Below are 17415 nucleotides of genomic sequence, written 5' to 3'. Positions count from 1 at the left end.
CCCTCCTCTCCACCCGCACCCGCCATGGTCTTACTGAATGTGGCGTGGCTTGAGACTTGCACTTGCCAGTGAAGGTCAGGGCTAGGTGTCTCTCTGTAAAACCCCCTGTGGCATTTACCGTAAGGATGCCCTCAAGAGTGCTGTTTATCGCTCTCACACAATGTTCCTTTTTATGGGGACCTCCAGGAGAAGTCGGTGCCAGGCAGAGTCACTCTTCTGAGCATTTGGGTTATTTTAAGCTTATGGACAGTAAATTATATAAATGACCAAGTTTCCCTCCTTGAGTTGGCTGCTAGAAAGCTTAGAGCCAAATGTAAGCTTCATTTGTCGGAAGTGCATCGATTATTACGGGGTGCATTTTAAGCCTCATTTCTGCCTCCATTTTATGTCCTCCTTCTATTATTCTTTTTTTTTCTCCTTTTATTTTATGCTACCTAAGTGTTATTTGAAAATGTATTCTTGTAAATTACTTAAATTATTTCTGAAGCGAGATGGGGGATCGCTAGATAAAGATAGACCAGTAAAATAAGGTTTTAAGTAAATTAACATGAAGCTATAACAACTTAGAACTTCAATATCTAAGAGAAATTTAATTTTTATAAAAAGAGACTTGTTACATAAAGGTAAATTTTCCGATTAGTAAAATTTCAGACATTGCAAGAACAAGAAAGGAATAAGTTCAGGAGTGTGACTGTTTTGCAGAGAAATAAGGGTGATTTGGAAAACCGGTAGAAGGGGAACCACGGAGCTCAAAATGTGTCTGTTGTGTGATTGATCTCATTAATTCACAATTGTGTTCTACCCCAGGGTCAGCATATAAATGTAATTTTGGCCTCTGATGGAGAGCAGAGGAAGACCTATGGGTTCAGGGGTCAGACTCCTTGGTGTGAACCTTGGCTCTGCCATTTCCTTGGGTAATTGACTTAACTTCATTGTGCTTCCATTTCTTCATTTATAAAGTGGATAGAGAGCCGTGCTTACCTCACAGGGTTCACAGGAGAATCAAGGGGAACCTGTGAAGTGTTAGCACAGTGACTGACACTTAGTAGGAGTCAGTGCCTCTCACCCATTCTTCTTCACCTTTTGCACTTGAGCCCGTGAATTTTGAAAAAGATGCCAATTGTCAATTTTGCAATGATTTGCATCGTAGGGTTAGTCACATCGTGGTTGGGCTCATGCTGGTGACAATCTTCATGACAAATAAGGATGCTAATAAGAAAAGAAAAAAAAATATATATATATATGGTTTATAACACACGTCGCAAAATTCCAGAATCTATCAGGAGCATTTCCTGGACACCACAAAAAAAAGTGTGTTTCTCGTTCTTGGTCTTTCCAGACAAACTGGAAATCAAAGTAGCTGCTGCGGAGTCTCTTATCTTGTTATCGTGATAGATGTGCTCATGGAACGTTACACTATGAACAGGGCACTTTGCCTTTTATCACCAAAGTGTCATTGTTTTCTTTCTTACACATGTTGCATTTCCTCGTAGCTGTCATTAATGAAATGAACTGATCAAATCTGTTCTGAAAAAAACTAGTGTGGGATGGAAAAATTTTAAACTCATAATATTCTAGACTTTTCTTCTCTCCTTCATCACTTCCTCTGACTTTCATAATAAAGACTTATTCACTGTCTCTTCTTCATGCCCAGCCATCCTGTGATACAAGACCATAAAGTCTGGGAAGAGAGAGAGTGCTGGAGATGTCGAAGAGAAGGGGTAGGGTTTTTGTTTGCTGGCTCTCTTTGTTCAGAATCTGAGTAATGGGCAAAGTGGGGAAAATTGAAAGAAAATAAGTAGCAATAGAAATTAAGCAAATGTACCAAATATAAGGCTGGGGATGTATATTGATGGACAGAGACTCAGGAGACTGAATGTCTGGGAGAGAAGTTTGTTTGTTTGTTTGTTTTTAAATGTTTTTGTTTGTGTTGAAAAGTGAAGGCGGTCTTACAAGTGACTCTAGTGGAAGAGAGAATTAGGGAGGGAGGCACCTATGTGGCTCAGTTGGTTGAGCAGTGGACTCTTGATTTTGGCTCAGGTCATGATCTTTGGGTCGTGAGATCAAACCCCATGACCTCTATATGTTCAGTGCAGAATCTGCTTGAGATTCTCTCTCTCCATCTATCCCTCCCTGTGCTCATGCTCTCTAAATGAATGAATGAATGAATGAACAAAAGAATGAATGAATGAAATCTTTAAAAAAAGAATTAGGGAGAAAAGGAAAGGAAATTCTTGGGTAGTGTTGCTGAAAACAGCAGTGTTTCCAGAGTTGTATATAATTAAGTTATATACAGAGTTGTATATAATTAAAGATCAGCACTTGATTTTCAATCACTTTTTGTTGGATTGCATTTCTTTCAATATGACTGGGCTGTGAGAGACCTGGGATTTCCTGAGTTGCATCGTTTTCTCATGATTTTAAATACAAGGTGTATTCTGACTCCGGAACACAAGACTTACTGAAGTCAGTACACAGTTCCTGATCATTATTCATTTTGCAAGTATGAGTTCTTCTCCCTCAATCACGTTGCATGGGACTGTTTTGTTTACTTCTGTGGCCCTGTGCATGTAAGTGGCAAATAAACCAGTAATGCCACTCTCATCACTGAGGAGAAACACCTGGTTGTTGGTATGAAAAACAAGCAAACAAAAGAACCAACCAACCAACCAAAAAAAAAAAAAACAAAACAAAAACAAAAAGAATCTGGACACCCTGGTGAGAGAAAAAAAAAGAGAGAGAGAGAGAAAGGACTTTCAGTCTATAGAAGCTGGAATAAAATAGAGCAATACTTTCGGGTGGCAAGTAAGTAGAGCTGGATGGAAGAGACAGAGGGCCAAACGGAGATCCTGTTAGGATTCTGAGATGTGAGGATCAACTGGGAATTGAAGTAGAGTGGAACTGACATGAAAATAAAGAATATCATGGGTCGTGCTATTGGAGACTGACCTTCACTAGAGGATGGAAACATCCAGAATTGAGACACTTTGGGAACATATATCTGTTCCACTGGATTTCTTTTTCTGTTTTCCATCCTTGTGCTTATCTACTTTTATTCCTAACTGTCTCATGGATTTATCCACTTCTCTTCCCTTCCACCTCCTTGGTACAAGATACTATCATATTTTACCTGGACGGTCACAGCAGCTTCTGAGCTGGTCTCCCTGCCTCCTCTCTGGCCCTCTCCCACTCTGCTTCAGCCCCACTACCAAAGTGTGTTCTAAGTGATACCCACTTGATCTTGCCTCTTACCTGTATGAGTGGAATCCCACTGCTGTTAGTGTAAAGACAAGAGTCCTTCGCATGGTCTTCATGATCTAGCAATTATCTACCTTTCTATCCTGTTCTATCCTGTTCTTGTTCCACTCTCCCTCTTCCTTTATCTTTTAGCTGCTTTGACTCAGCATTCTCTCTTATACCACAAAGACCTCCATAAATAACATTCCTCCATCTGGAACATGGCTGCCATATTGCCTCTCCCTGCCTCGTCTCTTGTGTATTTGGTTAACTCCTCGCCACACTTCCCACCTCAACTCACTGGCACTGCCTCAGGGAAGCCTTTTCTGACAACTCTAGTTCTAGAAGTTGCCTACTGCTATACAGTATCATAATAGTCTACACTTTTTTTAAAGACGTAGGCAGTTTGCAGTTCTCTGTTTATGTGATCCTGATTCACCTTGTCTTTCCCCCTGGGTTTTAGTCACTCTGTAGTCAAGGACCATGGTGGTTGTACTTGTTCTTTTATCCCTAGTGCCTACCAGATTCAGGCCCGTATGGTAAGTAGTGCTCAACTGATATTGTTAACTGCATGATATTGTTTATGACTATAGACATTTGTTCCTTTTGCTTTGTTATGTTTTCATTGAAATCAGTGGAGAACTGTTTGGTGCACTTAAGAACACTAGGCTCTGAGCAGTTGCCTTCACAACAACAAGCAGTGGAGGAATAGTTCAATGGGTATATGGGCTGGAGTGTCCATGAGGGGAGGGAAGACACAGTCACCAAAAAAGCCGTCAACACACAACCCAGAAGCAGCCGAGATAGGGAGCCTTGGGCTCTTCTACAGAAGGCTTCTCCAGGGGCACCTGGGTGGCTCAGTGCATTAAGCCTCTGCCTTCGGCTCAGGTCATGATCCCAGGGTCCTGGGATCCAGCCCCGCATCAGGCTCTCTGCTCAGCGGGGAGCCTTCTTCCCCCTCTCTCTCTGCTTGCTGCTCTGCTTACCTGTGATCTCTCTCTCTGTGTCAAATTAATAAATAAATAAAAATTAAAAAAAAAAAGAAGGCTTCTCCAGATCTGGTTTTACTCTTCAGTATCAAGGAGGTTTCTTCTCAAAAGAAGCATTTCCTCTTCTTCTTTTTTTTAGAATACTTTCCTCTTCTTTCATGTGTGTTTAACATCCACTGTGTACTTTTTTCCCTCCGAACTAATAGTAATGTAGAAAGGGAAGAATAAATTAAGATAAATTCTCAAACTTTATCAAGACTTCCTAGATAGAAATATCTTGGGCTTCTAAAAAAATTACCTGGCCTCAACATCATTTATCCACAGTTATTTTTAATTTGTTGCTTTCATCATTCTACCTTTCATTATCACCTTTTAATATTTTTCTTGGATGTGTGTTGCATGATAACAAAATAGCTAATCTAACAATTCATTAGATTTGTGATTTAGCTGAAAGAACCAAACAGCTAGGTTTTGTTTGTTTGTTTGTTTAAGATTTTATTTATTTATTTGACAGAGAGAGAGGGAATACAAACAGGGGGAATGGGAGAAGGAGAAGCAGGCTTCCCACTGAGCGGGGAGCCTGTTGTGGGTCTCAATCCCAGGACCCCAGGATCATGACCTGAGCTGAAAGCAGGCACTTAACGACTGAGCCCCCTCAGGTGCCCACAAACAGCTAGTTTTATTGACGTTATCTGATTTGATTTTTCAGTAGAGACACATTTGTTGTAGACAACTACACAAGTTCAAAAGCTATAGATTTCTTACTAATATTAAACTTTTGACTAGTTTTTAAAGCTAAACAGTCTGGAGAATTTTCCCCCCCTCTTTATTTTTTTAAAGGTTTTATTTACTTATTTGACAGAGAGAGCCAGAGAACATGGGGTGGTAGTGGGGGAGGGGGGTATGGCAGAGGAAGAGGAATAAGCAGGCTCCCCATGGAGTAGGGACCCCAATGCAGGGCTTGATCCCAGGACTGTGGGATCATGACCTGAGCTGAAGGCAGACGCTTAAGCAATTGAGCCATCCAGGTGCCCCTTTTCCTATCTTTTTAAATAAAACAACAGATACCTTCACATTTAAACACTTTGCTGATTTTTTTTAAAGATTTTGTTTATTTATTTATAGAGAGAGATCACAAGTAGGCAGAGAGGCAGTCAGAGAGAGGGGGAAGCAGGCTCCCTGCTGAGCAGAGAGGCCGATGCAGGGCTTGATCCCAGAACCCTGGGATCACGACCTGAGCCAAAGGCAGAGGCTTTAACCCACTGAGCCACCCAGGCACCCCCTAGATTTTGCTGATTTTGTATGTCCAATGAGATAAAGTCTAAAGTCCTTGCTCTGGTGTTCAAAGTACTTCACAATCTGGTCCTATCCCATTCTCAGACCACTCCTCCACCTCCTCCCCAGTCTTAGGTTCTGTGAATTAGTCATTCATTCCAGAAACATTTTGAGGTACTTTTAAAATACACACTTGGTGGGAGGCCTGGGTGGCTCCGTTGTTGAAGCCTCCAACTCTGGATTTCAGCTCAGGTCATGATCTCAGGGTTGTGGGATCGAGCCCCATGCTGGGCACAAAGCCTACCTAAGACTCTCGCTCCCTCTCTGCCCCTCCACCTGATCGTGTGCACTCTCTCTCTCTCTCTCTCTCTCTCTCTCTCAAAGAAAAGAAAACTGAGGACAAATTAAAAGTGACTTCAGTAATATAGGAGTTTATTTCTCTTTCATGTTATAGTCTGAATGTAAATAACAGAGGGACTGAGGTGCTTTCTGTCCTGTTGCTCTGTTCTCCCAAACATTCAGCTTCCTCCTCAGTTGAAATGGCTTTCAAATGGGGAATGGCTCTGAAGTGGTTCTAGCTGTCCACACTACGTCTACAGTCAGGACAGCAAGAAAGGGAAAAGAGCACGGGAAAGGCATGCTCCATTCCCTCTAAGGATGGGACTAAGACGTCGGCATGTGTCCCTTCCTCCTATTCTGTGGAACAGAAGCTGGTCATGGGGCCATACCAAGTTGCAAGGAAGCCTGGGATATCTCTCCTAGCCCCACAGCCACATGTCCATTTCTGCCATTCTTAATGAAGTAAAGAAGGGATAATGCGGGAACAGCTGTGAATCTTCATCATCCCTACTACGTGTCCATCACTGCACTAAATGCCAAGGGTATCGATGAGTGAGGCCTGGATTTGGGGGAGAAGCCAGTTTAGCTTGAGGGACTTTGGGTTCTCGGAATATATCACAAATATTTAATCTATGTTTTCTTTACATTTTATACAAATAGAATGTATTGTATATATGTTCTGCATATAATTTTCTGTGCCTTTGCATCTGCTGTCCCATTGCCTGGAATGCTTTCTGCCCCAACTTTCCACTGGATGCAATTCTACCTACCCATTCTCCAAAGACTAGCCCAAGCTCCCATGTTCACAAAGCCTTTAACATTCCTTCCAGGGATAGGTAGGAGTTCTATCATTGGTACTCACATAGCACTCAACCTCTGTTTTCTCTTTCCTCTGTTTTAAGTCCCTAGAGATAGGTAGGGCTATATTTTATTCGTTTCCTATTTCAAGCCCCTAACATAATGTCAAGCAAATAGAAGGGGCTTGATAAATGTTTGCTGAATCAAATTGGTGCTAAGCACTCTTTCATAGATTCTTGAATGGCAAGGGGGGGGATCTCTAATGAACTGGGGATCTCCCTCCTTTTGTGCATAATAATATCAGAGTTAATAAAAAGTTAAGTGAATTCCAAATCAAATTCAGAATGGTAGAAGACATCATATCCCCCATATCCCCCAATAACTCATCTTATTCTTTGAGTTAATTTTAACTCTTCATTTTTATTCAGTTATTCTAGCAAATGTGTCCTGGATGAGACTGACGAAGGGCCTTCAAGAAAAAGCCTAAATTTGAATTACATGTTCTCTTATATCGCTTACTTACACTTCTTACTAAAGTTTCCTCAAAAAATCAAATTAACGTCCTACCTACTGGAGACGTATCTTGGATGGTCCAGGAGACACTGAGGTTTCTTTTCCCACTTCTTCCTTCACAAGCAGATTTGCAGTGTAATTTAGAAATTTTGTTTTATTCTAGGTTTCTAATGCAATCACAAAGGTAACCTTATTATCTATAGTTAATTCTTTTATTTCCATTTGGGGCCTTCGAATACATGGAGGGTTAATTGGTATATGATAAAGCCATAGAATTTTCTCAGACTGTTTCAATGACGTAAATCACAAGGTGTAGTAACACTATTGCCTGTGTTACTTATAAACAAAATACTTGACTGTGCGGCACCTTACTTTATTAGGGAAATGAGAACATTGAACAAAAACAGGGTTTGTTTGGTTTTTTTAATCTCTAATGGCTTCCTGGACTATTAAAAATAACAAAGATTTGTTATTGTTAAATCATAGGTTTTAAGGAAATCTTGGTGAAGTGTTGACCTCCTCATAGGCTGGCACTTTCTAGGGGCCTAACGGGCATGATGGCGAGAGACCTTCATCTGTGATGTGAAATAGTTAACCTCCTTCTCAAGTGGCGACAGTATGTGGAGTGGCTGGGACATGGGAACACATTTGGATCAACAGCCGTGGCACACTGAAAGGCTATATGAATCCCTGCTCACTAGAAGGGGGGATACCAGACAAATTAATAGTTTTATCCCCAATGGCCTATTAATAATTCGTCTTTTCAGGTGTGACAGGCACAAAAGCCTTTTAGGAAGCATGTGATGATCAGCTGAGCCTCTGGGAGCCCCTGTGTGTAGAGAAGGACGCAAATTAGAGCTTGCAAGGACCCTTCGTTTGCAAACTTGTGCTGGGAAGGCAGCCTCCTCTAGTTTCTCGTATCTAAATCATAGGTGAAACATCCTCTAATTAATTGTATTATCTAATTAATCCTACCTGACTCTGATCAGATTTGCTCACTGGGGTTCTGTTGAGTTAACGTGCTTTTCACGTTGGAAACGAACACTTGTCAGGGAGCGAACGGGAGGAGAGGACCTGCTTAGCTGCGGCGGGCGAGTGGTCCCGAGACCACTCCGGAGATCTCTCCTGACAATCCGCGAGAGTCGCGTACTGCGAGACACGGCATCTGGCAGTTCGGAGGGCGGTTCTGTAGTCCCAGGAATCCTGAGTGAATTAAAGTCTAGACCCTAGGATCTTTCAGGATCAAGGGAGGAGGGAGAAACTGCAGATCAGATATGCCCCAAGCGTGACAGAGGTAACGGAAGCACGCAGCAGGGATGCTGTCGCTGGTCTGAAGCCTTGTGAGGGAGGCGGTAATGGTAGAGCAGTGGCGGGCGGGGGTGGGGGGGGTTGTGCTCAGAAGCAGGGACATCAACAGCATCAGGAGTAGGCCTCCTCTTGTAAAAAGCAGGATACTGCAGGCTCCTGAAAGGCGAGATTCTCTGAGGTGTGCCCATCTCCCGAGTGGAGAATGGCTACTGTAAAAATGTGGCCAGGAAACTCTCCTAATCTGGACAGTCGGCACTGTGTGCTAGTACTAGTTCTCTCAGGAAAATAAATTCTGCTCTCAGTAGATCTCTGGTCAGTAGACAACTTCCCTGAAGAAGATCTCAAATTACCCGAAAAAGGGGGAAAAAAAATTAAAACGGGGAACACAAAGTTTTGGCATGCTGGCAGGAGCTGGTGGTGTTTTTTTAGAAACTACCTAGGAGGCAGAAGCTAAGTGCCGATGTGCCCATGCCTCTTACCTGGGTGTGCAAGGTGGGGAGCAATGGACAGTGGCTCTGATGAGACGAGAAGGCACAGTGCAGCTCGGTGAAGCCACACGCTGACTGCGTTCTGTACCGCTCTTCATGCAGTGCTGTGGGCTGGTGCATCGTCGGCGAGTACGGGTGTCCTATGTAAGTTTCTATGTAAGTTTCTATGCTTGTAGACTCGCAGCGAGGGGCTGAAAATACAATTCGTGGCTGTCTGGTGCATGTTGCCTCTTTCAGACGTTTGTCATCCCTATGCTGAAGATCAGCCAGAGAATCAGTCATTTGTCCTACGAGTTTTTGAGGCACCTGAGGTAGAGGAGATGCTGAGATTTTTCCGGAGATTTTTTTTTGTTTTAAAATAGATCTCTAGTGCTGTGACTTTGATAAGATTGGAAATAACTTGCACGGGGTGGGGGGGGGGGTTGTTTGACAAGACCATTGTCTCGGAGATCTGTTAATCAGTTCAGACCAGTTGATATTCTCTTTCACCTAAAGAAGTCCTGTTTTCCTGTTTGAATTGTGGCAGGAAAAAAATCTCTTTCAGAGGGAAATACCATGGAGTTGGTGATATTAAAGCTAGCCACCGAGGCTACGGCTAAATCCTATTTCGAACGGCTCTGGGGAAAGAGGAGATGCTAATCGCTTGATGGATGACACAGCTGTTGCAGTCACGCCAGCACTGACAGCAGGTTTATCATCCTGTGACTGTTTCACTGAAATAACCCTTATTTCACAGACCTGGCGTGTTTTGCAAAATGGCTGTCTGAGTATTATTAAATTCTGCAAGGCAGGCTTCCACACACGCTGAAGTATCACTACTTAAAATGATCGGATGCTAATTGGCATCTGCTGGGCTGCACCGCTAGCTAGCCGACAAGCTCCTGAGGAAGCTCTGGCTTTTTTTTCCTGCTCCTTTTGCAAACGGCTGCTTCATTTTCAGGGGCTGATGCGAAAGAGAAGGAGAGGTTTACGCAGGCTGGTCAAATTGCAGTGCTTGAAGCCGGTTTGAGATTCCTGGCTGCAAAACACCCGGAAATTCTACAAAGGGAGCTAATCGGTGCTTTAAGGGTATAATGTAAAGAAAGCCGTGACCTTGGAAAATTGGCCACTAGGAAAGATATACGTGCCGCTTCCAGGACAAACAAGGTCAAAATCGGATATGATCTAAATAATAAAGTTGAGGACTGGGAGTTGGAGGGAGGGGAAGGGATAGCTACATTCCCATCCGATCTTAAAGGTAATGTTCAATGTTATTAAATAGCTAAGAGCCTAAGAAGCCCCTGTCATTTGAAGAGTTTTGTGATTATTAGGCATACGGTGCCGTTTTTCTTTCGAATGCAACAGTTGACATGTAAGGAGGAGATGGAGTAGTGAGGTAGCCAGCAAAGATTTTTAAAGACGACATCTGCGGAAAGAGATGTAGCTTCTCTTTTTTTCCCCCCCCAATAGAAAAATTAATTGCTTCTTAACAGGAATTGGGGGAAAAGTGTTAGAAAGTTTTCAAAGTGTAAAGTTACCCACATAGAAAACATCTTAAACTAAAAGTAATTTGAAATTAAAAACCCATATGTTTATAGAGTAATGAAGGCTGACAGTTCTATGGCTGTACGGATTTCTGTTTGCTCATATAACGAATTAGAAGAAATCTGTGGTTATGTGGTTTCCAACAGAAGAATTCTGAAATAAGGCCTCAAGGTAATAATCTTTACCCTACTTGTTTTTACCCTTTTCCTGACCTTGAACATGTAAATAAATGGAAGAGACAGCACCCTCTGTGTTTTTTGGAATGTTTACTTTTAGTTTAGGAGATTTGACTCATTTGCTCATTCTCAAACCTTTTTTATCCCCCATGCATTTTGGTTAAGGGACCACAAAATATACAGCACAACTATATTTTAAAGGTAAAATAAATTTACATCTTGGTCGCTAGAAATAAATTTTCCTTTATTTTAGAACATTTATCTCTTGGGAACTCTAACGTGTCATCCACCTGCTGCTGTTTCAGCCTCTTCGGTTTGGCAGATTTGTGTGTGGATTGCAATTTGCTTCCAAGGTAGCCAGCCCAGTACTATAGGCATGTACAATCTGAACATATTTCATTTCCTTGGAGGAAGTTATCTGCCTATGAGATCCCTAATGGGCATATAAAGCAGATGTCCTGTGGAGTCTAGAAGCTGCTCACTGAGTAATCAGGGAGACAGCAGGGCAAAGGGCAGCCCAAACCTGGATATGGTACCAGTGATCGAAGCCTCGTCCATTAAATGTCCATTATGTCCTCGTGTCCTTTCTCCAGTCATTGTTTGTTTCAGAGGGTGATGACCTAGACCATGCCAGTACTGAATTCCAACTGAGACTTGGGAACTTTAAGTGCGTATAAATAAAAATATATATATATGAGCTGTAACATACAAATCAGTCGATGTGTGTGTGTGTGTGTGTGTATGTGTGTGTGTGAGTCCTCCCCTAGTTCTTCTAATCTATTTTTTAATATGACAGCTTTCTTAAGGATTCCTCCTACTCCAACATTGTCTCAGGAAGAGTATGAAAGTTATGTGGGTTTTTGAATAAAGTTACGTACATATGCCATAGTTCCTCATTTCTAGGTTTTCATCTTCCACAGCTGTCCCCTTGATTAGAGTCCCTCCCCTAATTTGCATAATGCTGCCTCCATATTCAAAAATACTCTGTGAGTGGCACCTCCCCTATAGGCTGTGGCCCCTTTCCTTTTCTGTAAGGCCCCGTGCATAAGCCTCTCTCTTTGGCATTCTTCTTTGAATGCACGATCTAGCCTCCATTATTTGGTTTACACCTAGTGATCATTCTTCTCGAACCCTGCTTCATTTGTCAGAAGAAGTTCCTATTTTTATCTAAACTGTCTTGCTATTTTTATCATATTGAATGACATGAAAACCTGTCAGCTGAATAAATACTCTTAAGCTTAAAAGGCTTTATAAGCATAGTAAGCCCTGGGCGCACCCCTGCGCGGCGCTTCTAGAACACTGACACTTGCATGCCTTGGGGATCAGAGATTGATACGAACTCTTTTCGGTAAACTTGCAAGTGAAGTATAAGTGTCCCCCCAGAGAAGTGCAAAAATCATGTGCCCATCTTGTTTTTTGTTTATGTTTTTGTTTTTTAAGGTTTATTTATTTATTTTGAGAGAGAGAGAGAGAGAGCAATAGGGAGAGCACAGGGGAAGGGGCAGAGGGAGAGAATCTCAAGCAGACTCCCTGCTGAGCCCTACCCATGGCTCGATCTCACAACCCTGAGGTCATGACCCGTGGTGAAATCAAGAGTCAGACGCCTAACCTACCGATTGAGCCACCCAGTGCCCCATAAGTATTGATAGCGACAAAAATTCACAGGGTAGGGCGCCTGGGTGGCTCAGTTGGTTAAGCGACTGCCTTCGGCTCAGGTCATATATCCTGGAGGCCCAGGATCAAGTCCCGTATCGGGCTCCCTGCTTGGGGGGAGTCTGCTTCTCCCCCTGACCTCTTCCCTCTCATGCTCTCTTTCTTTCTCATTCTGTCTCTCTCTCTCTCTCTCTCAAATAAATAAAATCTTTAAAAAAAAAATTCACGGGGCGCCTGGGTGGCTCGGTGGGTTAAAGCCTCTGCCTTCAGCTCAGGTCATGATCTCAGGGTCCTAGGATCGAGCCCCGCGTCGGGCTCTCTGCTCAGCAGGGAGCCTGCTTCCCCCGCTCTCTCTGCCTGCCTCTCTGCCTACTTGTGATTTCTGTCTATCAAATAAATAAATAAATAATCTTTAAAAAAATTTAAAAAAAAATTCACAGGGTAAACAAGCCCACGTCACCAACACTGAAATGAAGAAACCAAACAACATCAGGACCCTCATCCCGTCTTTCACTCATTGGTCACCTCCCCCTGCATCCAGGGTACCCACTCATCTGGCTTCTCACATCATGGGTTCGTTGTTCCTGTTTCTGAACTGTATGCAAAGGGACTTAGACAATATATGGTTTTTTTTGTTCAGCTTGTATTGGACATCATTATATTTACAAGATGAATCTGTGTGGTTACATGTTGCGGCCTACACCCGGTCCGTTTTCACTGCTGTATAGGGTTCCATCACGGTATAGGTTTCCATCGGACGGTTGATAGGCATTTGGGGCATTTCCAGGTTGGGGCTGTTGTGGCTACTGCCTCTGGAGTCATTTGTGACATGCCATTTTGTGGGTGTTTACATGTGCATTTCTGTGGAATATGAAACTAGGGATGAAATTGCCAAGCAGTATTCCGCTTGAAGTGATGGTGGAAAACCACTTCCCAGACTGGTTCAGTCAGTGGACACTGTCAGCAGGAGTGCCTCACCAATGCTCGCGGTCATCTCTTGCATTTTGCCCTGCCTGGTGAATGTGTACAAGTACACCACGATGTGTTATCTGGCATTTCTCTGATGACTAAGGAAATCAAGCACCTTCTCAGGTATTTATTGACCATTTGGACAGTCTCTTTTGTGAGGCATTTGTTCAAGTCCTTGTCTCTTTTTCTATTAAAGCATTTGTTTTTTGAGACTTTTTTTTGTTCTGGAAAGAACAAGCACCAGGACACCTGGCTAGCTCAGTCAGTGGCGTGTGCAACTTTTGATCTTAGAGTTGTGGGTTTGAGCTCCATATTGCATGTAGAGATTACTTTTTAAAAAAAAATCATAAAACAAAACAAAAAAAGAACAAGGAAGAAGGAAAATAACCGATAATTATCATAATAAAAGGATCAGAGACAAAGGGGTATTATATAGACATCATTAGAATGTGGACTCAGGCTAACCTGGGGATGATTCTTGATGGTCTCACTTATTTACTTTGAGATAGTGTGGCGTTCTTTACTCTCTGACCCCCACTTCTCTGATCTATATAATTGGGAAAGTAGGAAGAGCTTGCAGGGTTATGTTGAGTGTTGAAATGGTCATCAGCATTTAGCATATTGCCGATAAACAGTTCTTTTTCTAAAACTGGAGCCACTGGGAAGTGAAATCACGAGACAGTGACCACAGTGAGAGAGTAGTAGGGGACCGTAGGGAGGACATGATGGGAAACTGCTCTGAACTGGATTCTTAAGCTTGTGTTAGTTACTCAAAGTCCTGAAAAGCTTTGACAAATGGGTTAGATGGTGGAGAATGACCTAGTCTATTACCAGTCTCTTCTAAGAGTACTCTGTCCTTGGTATATGACCACTCCTGAACTTTTGGAGCACGTAAATGCAGTGAGATTGCCAAATGGTGTTACTTTTGTGTAAATAGTTGACCCCTGAACAACACAGGTTTGAACTGAGTGGGTCCACTTTTGATAAATACAGGTTTTTTTTTCAATAAATACAGTAGAATACTGTAAATATGTTTTCTTACGGCTTTCTCAATAACATTTTCTTTTCTCTAGCTTACTTTATGGTTAGTATGCAGTATATAAAACCTCTAGCATACAAAATATGTGCTAATCAATTGCTGATGTTATCAGAAGGGTTATGGTCAACAGAAGGCTATTAGTAGTTAAGTTTTGGGGGAGTCAAAACTTATACACGAATTTTCAACTATGTGGTTGGGCCGGGGGCACGGCGGGGGGCTGGTCAGCATCCCAGCCCCATGTTGTTCACGAGTCAACAGTATTACGTAACTTATGAGCAATTCAGGACTCTAGATAAATTCTTATTGTTATTCAATGCACAATCATATGCCCTTTTATAGAGTTTACAAAATACTTTTATGCCCATTATTTCTTTTGATGTTAGAGCAACCTTTAAGGCAAAGCAAGCAACAATCTCACCATTCGCTGGATCAAGGAACTTCAAATGAGGAATAACTATGGCCACAGGCCCCAGAATCCAGTAGGGGCCAACCTGACATTTAAAGTAAAATGTATTCTTACCCATACACGATGTTTTGTGCATCTTGTTTGGGATGTATTTCTAAGTTTCAGTAATGGGATTAAAATTAAATTTAATTAATACTAAAATTTTGGGTGCTTCTGAGTAAGAAAATCAATTATCATTGAACTTAAGAAATGCTGAAGTGCCTATTAATGAGATTTCTTGGTAGTAGCATTGTAGGTAATGTACCATTTCAACTTAGAGTTTTCTCTCACAATTTATGCTTTGTCCAATTATCCTAACTAGTAGTTGTCCTAACTAGTTAAAGTAAGTTCAAGCTATGCATTCATTATATATATGTTGGAAAAAATATATTTTTCATGGAAAATGACTTTTTAAAGAATTTTTGGTGGCATCAATTCTATCCCTTCACAGATAAAAGATTCATAAGCATAGTAATGTATATGTATATATATGTACATATGTATGTGTATGTGTGTGTGTGTATGTATGTATATATACATACTAATATACATTAAATCATTTGGAGCTTTTCCATTTATGTCTTAAGATTATTTTTTAAGATTTGTTTATTTATTTTAGAGAGAGAAAGAGAAGGTAATGGGGAGAAGGGCAGAGGGAGAGGGAGTCTTAAACAGACTCTGCGTTTAGCGGGGGGCCTGACTTTGGGGTCAGTGTCACGACCCTGACATCACAACCTGAGTTGAATCAAGAGTTGGCTGCTTAACTGACTGTGTGCCACCCAGGTATCCCTGTCTTATTTAAGATGTTCTTTAGGAATAATATTTGGTATTTAAAACCTATGTGTCTTTTAAAGTCAAATTTATATATATTTTGCCTAGCCTATTCTTAATCCCAAGAGATGGCTGAATTTTCAGGTTTGGTACTGCATGTTTTTAATAGCTTTTAATTTTGGCCATATTAAAATCTTTAATCTGACCCTTCAAATTTTTAAGGTGCCATTAATCTTAAAAAAAAATTTTTTTTTTAACTAACGCTCATCTCTGTGGGATGGGTGAAAACATCCTTCAGAAGACATATGTTAGCATCCAAGGAGTAGATCCTAGCTTCAGAAATGGCAACCACAAGTGTATAAAGAATTTCACAATAAAAATACTACTTGATGATTTAATTTTTTAGAGCTTTAAGTTTTGCTTTAATTGTAAGCATCAGAGCATGAGGCCTTTTTTTTTTTTTTTTAAGAGGGAGAGTAGGAGCAGGGAGAGGGTCAGAGAGAGGGAGAGAATCTCAAGCAGACTCTGCTGAGCCAGGAACCTGGCTGATCTCACAACCCCAAGATCATGACCTGCACCAAAACCAAGAGTCAGGTGCTTAACTGACTGAGCCACCCAGGTGCCCGAGGACAGCTTATTAATAGAAAACGAGATGGAAGAACATGCCTGTAAATGTTAAGGAGCATGAGGGGAAGATGAATTTAACAGTTTGCATCTTCTGGGTGTGGAATGAGCTTGTTGATGAATTGTCAGAGCCATGGGATCTCCAGTGGCATTGAAACCTTCTTAGCACATTTCTGGTTGTCACTCACTGCTTTCCCTTCCCTTTGGAGGGGCAGTTTGGTTTTGTTAATTTTAAGAGGATCACATTTTTTCCAGCTCTATTGAGGTTTAAATGACAAATAAAATTGTAAGATATTTAAAGTGTGTATCGTGATGATCTGATATACATTGTGAAAAGGTCCCTCCCATCTGCTTAATTGACATGTCCCTCAGCTCACACGTATATCTTATGTGTGTCTGTGTGTGTGCGAGAGAAAGCACACTTTTACGTTCCACTTAGCACTTTTGTGAAATGTGAAATTTCTGAAATGTGTCTTAGCACATTTCAATTACACAATACATGGTTATCAACTATAGTCACCATGTTATACGTTAGAACCTCAGACCTTATTTATGTTATGGCTACAAGTTTGTGTCTTATTACCAGCCTCTTTCTATTTTCCCTACTCCCCAGCTCATGCCAACCACTTTTCTACTTTCTGTCTTGATGACTTGGATTTTTTTTTTCCTACATATAAGTGACACCATGTAATATGTCTTTGTCTGGCTTTTTCGCGTACTCTAGTGCTCTCAAGCTCCATCCGTGTTCTCACAAATGGCAGGACTTCCTTCTTTCTCATGACTGAATGATGTTCCCCTGTGTGTGTGCATCTCACTTCTTCTTTATTCCATTGTGTAAGTGTATGTATGTGTATGTGTCACGTCTTCTTTATCCAGTCCTCTGATGATGGAAACTTGTGTACTTTTGATATCCTGGCCACTACAGATAATGCCACAATGGACGTGGGAATGTGGAAAGGCAAAATATTTTTATTATTACCATGTTTTTTAGAGAGGGGGAAAGAAAGAATCTTTTTTTTTTTTTAGATTTTATTTATTTATTTGACAGAGATCACAAGTAGGCAGAGAAGCAGGCAGAGAGAGAGGAGGAAGCAGGCTCCCTGCTGAGCAGAGAGCCAAATGTGGGGCTTGATCCCAGGACCCTGGGATCATGACCTGAGCTGAAGGCAGAGGCTTTAACCCACTGAGCCACTGAGGCACCCCAAGGGAGAGAGAGAATCTTAAGCAGATTCCATGCCCAGTGCAGAGCCCAGCATGGAGCTCCAGC

The 17415-nt window shown here is 41.7% G+C and overlaps 1 protein-coding gene across 7 annotated transcripts in view; it reads left to right on the top strand.

Moving 5' to 3' along the window:
- The window catches only part of CACNB2 (calcium voltage-gated channel auxiliary subunit beta 2), a 378708-nt gene that overhangs the window by 115812 nt on the left and 245481 nt on the right, over positions 1–17415 (top strand). Inside the window, exon 1 of one of the 7 annotated variants that reach the window (XM_047743567.1) lies at positions 9021–9091. The exons of the other annotated variants lie outside the window; for them this stretch is intronic. Coding sequence (XP_047599523.1) covers positions 9044–9091 — 48 coding nt within the window. The 5' untranslated portion in view covers positions 9021–9043. Of the gene's footprint in view, positions 1–9020; positions 9092–17415 lie in introns of those variants that run through there. 7 annotated transcript variants of the gene reach the window in all.

This window comes from Lutra lutra, chromosome 8, assembly GCF_902655055.1.
Source record: "Lutra lutra chromosome 8, mLutLut1.2, whole genome shotgun sequence".
NCBI classification, from domain to species: Eukaryota; Metazoa; Chordata; class Mammalia; order Carnivora; family Mustelidae; genus Lutra; species Lutra lutra.
The sequence above is the reverse complement of the archived record's forward strand: the minus strand, read 5'-3'. Positions and strand labels throughout refer to the sequence as shown.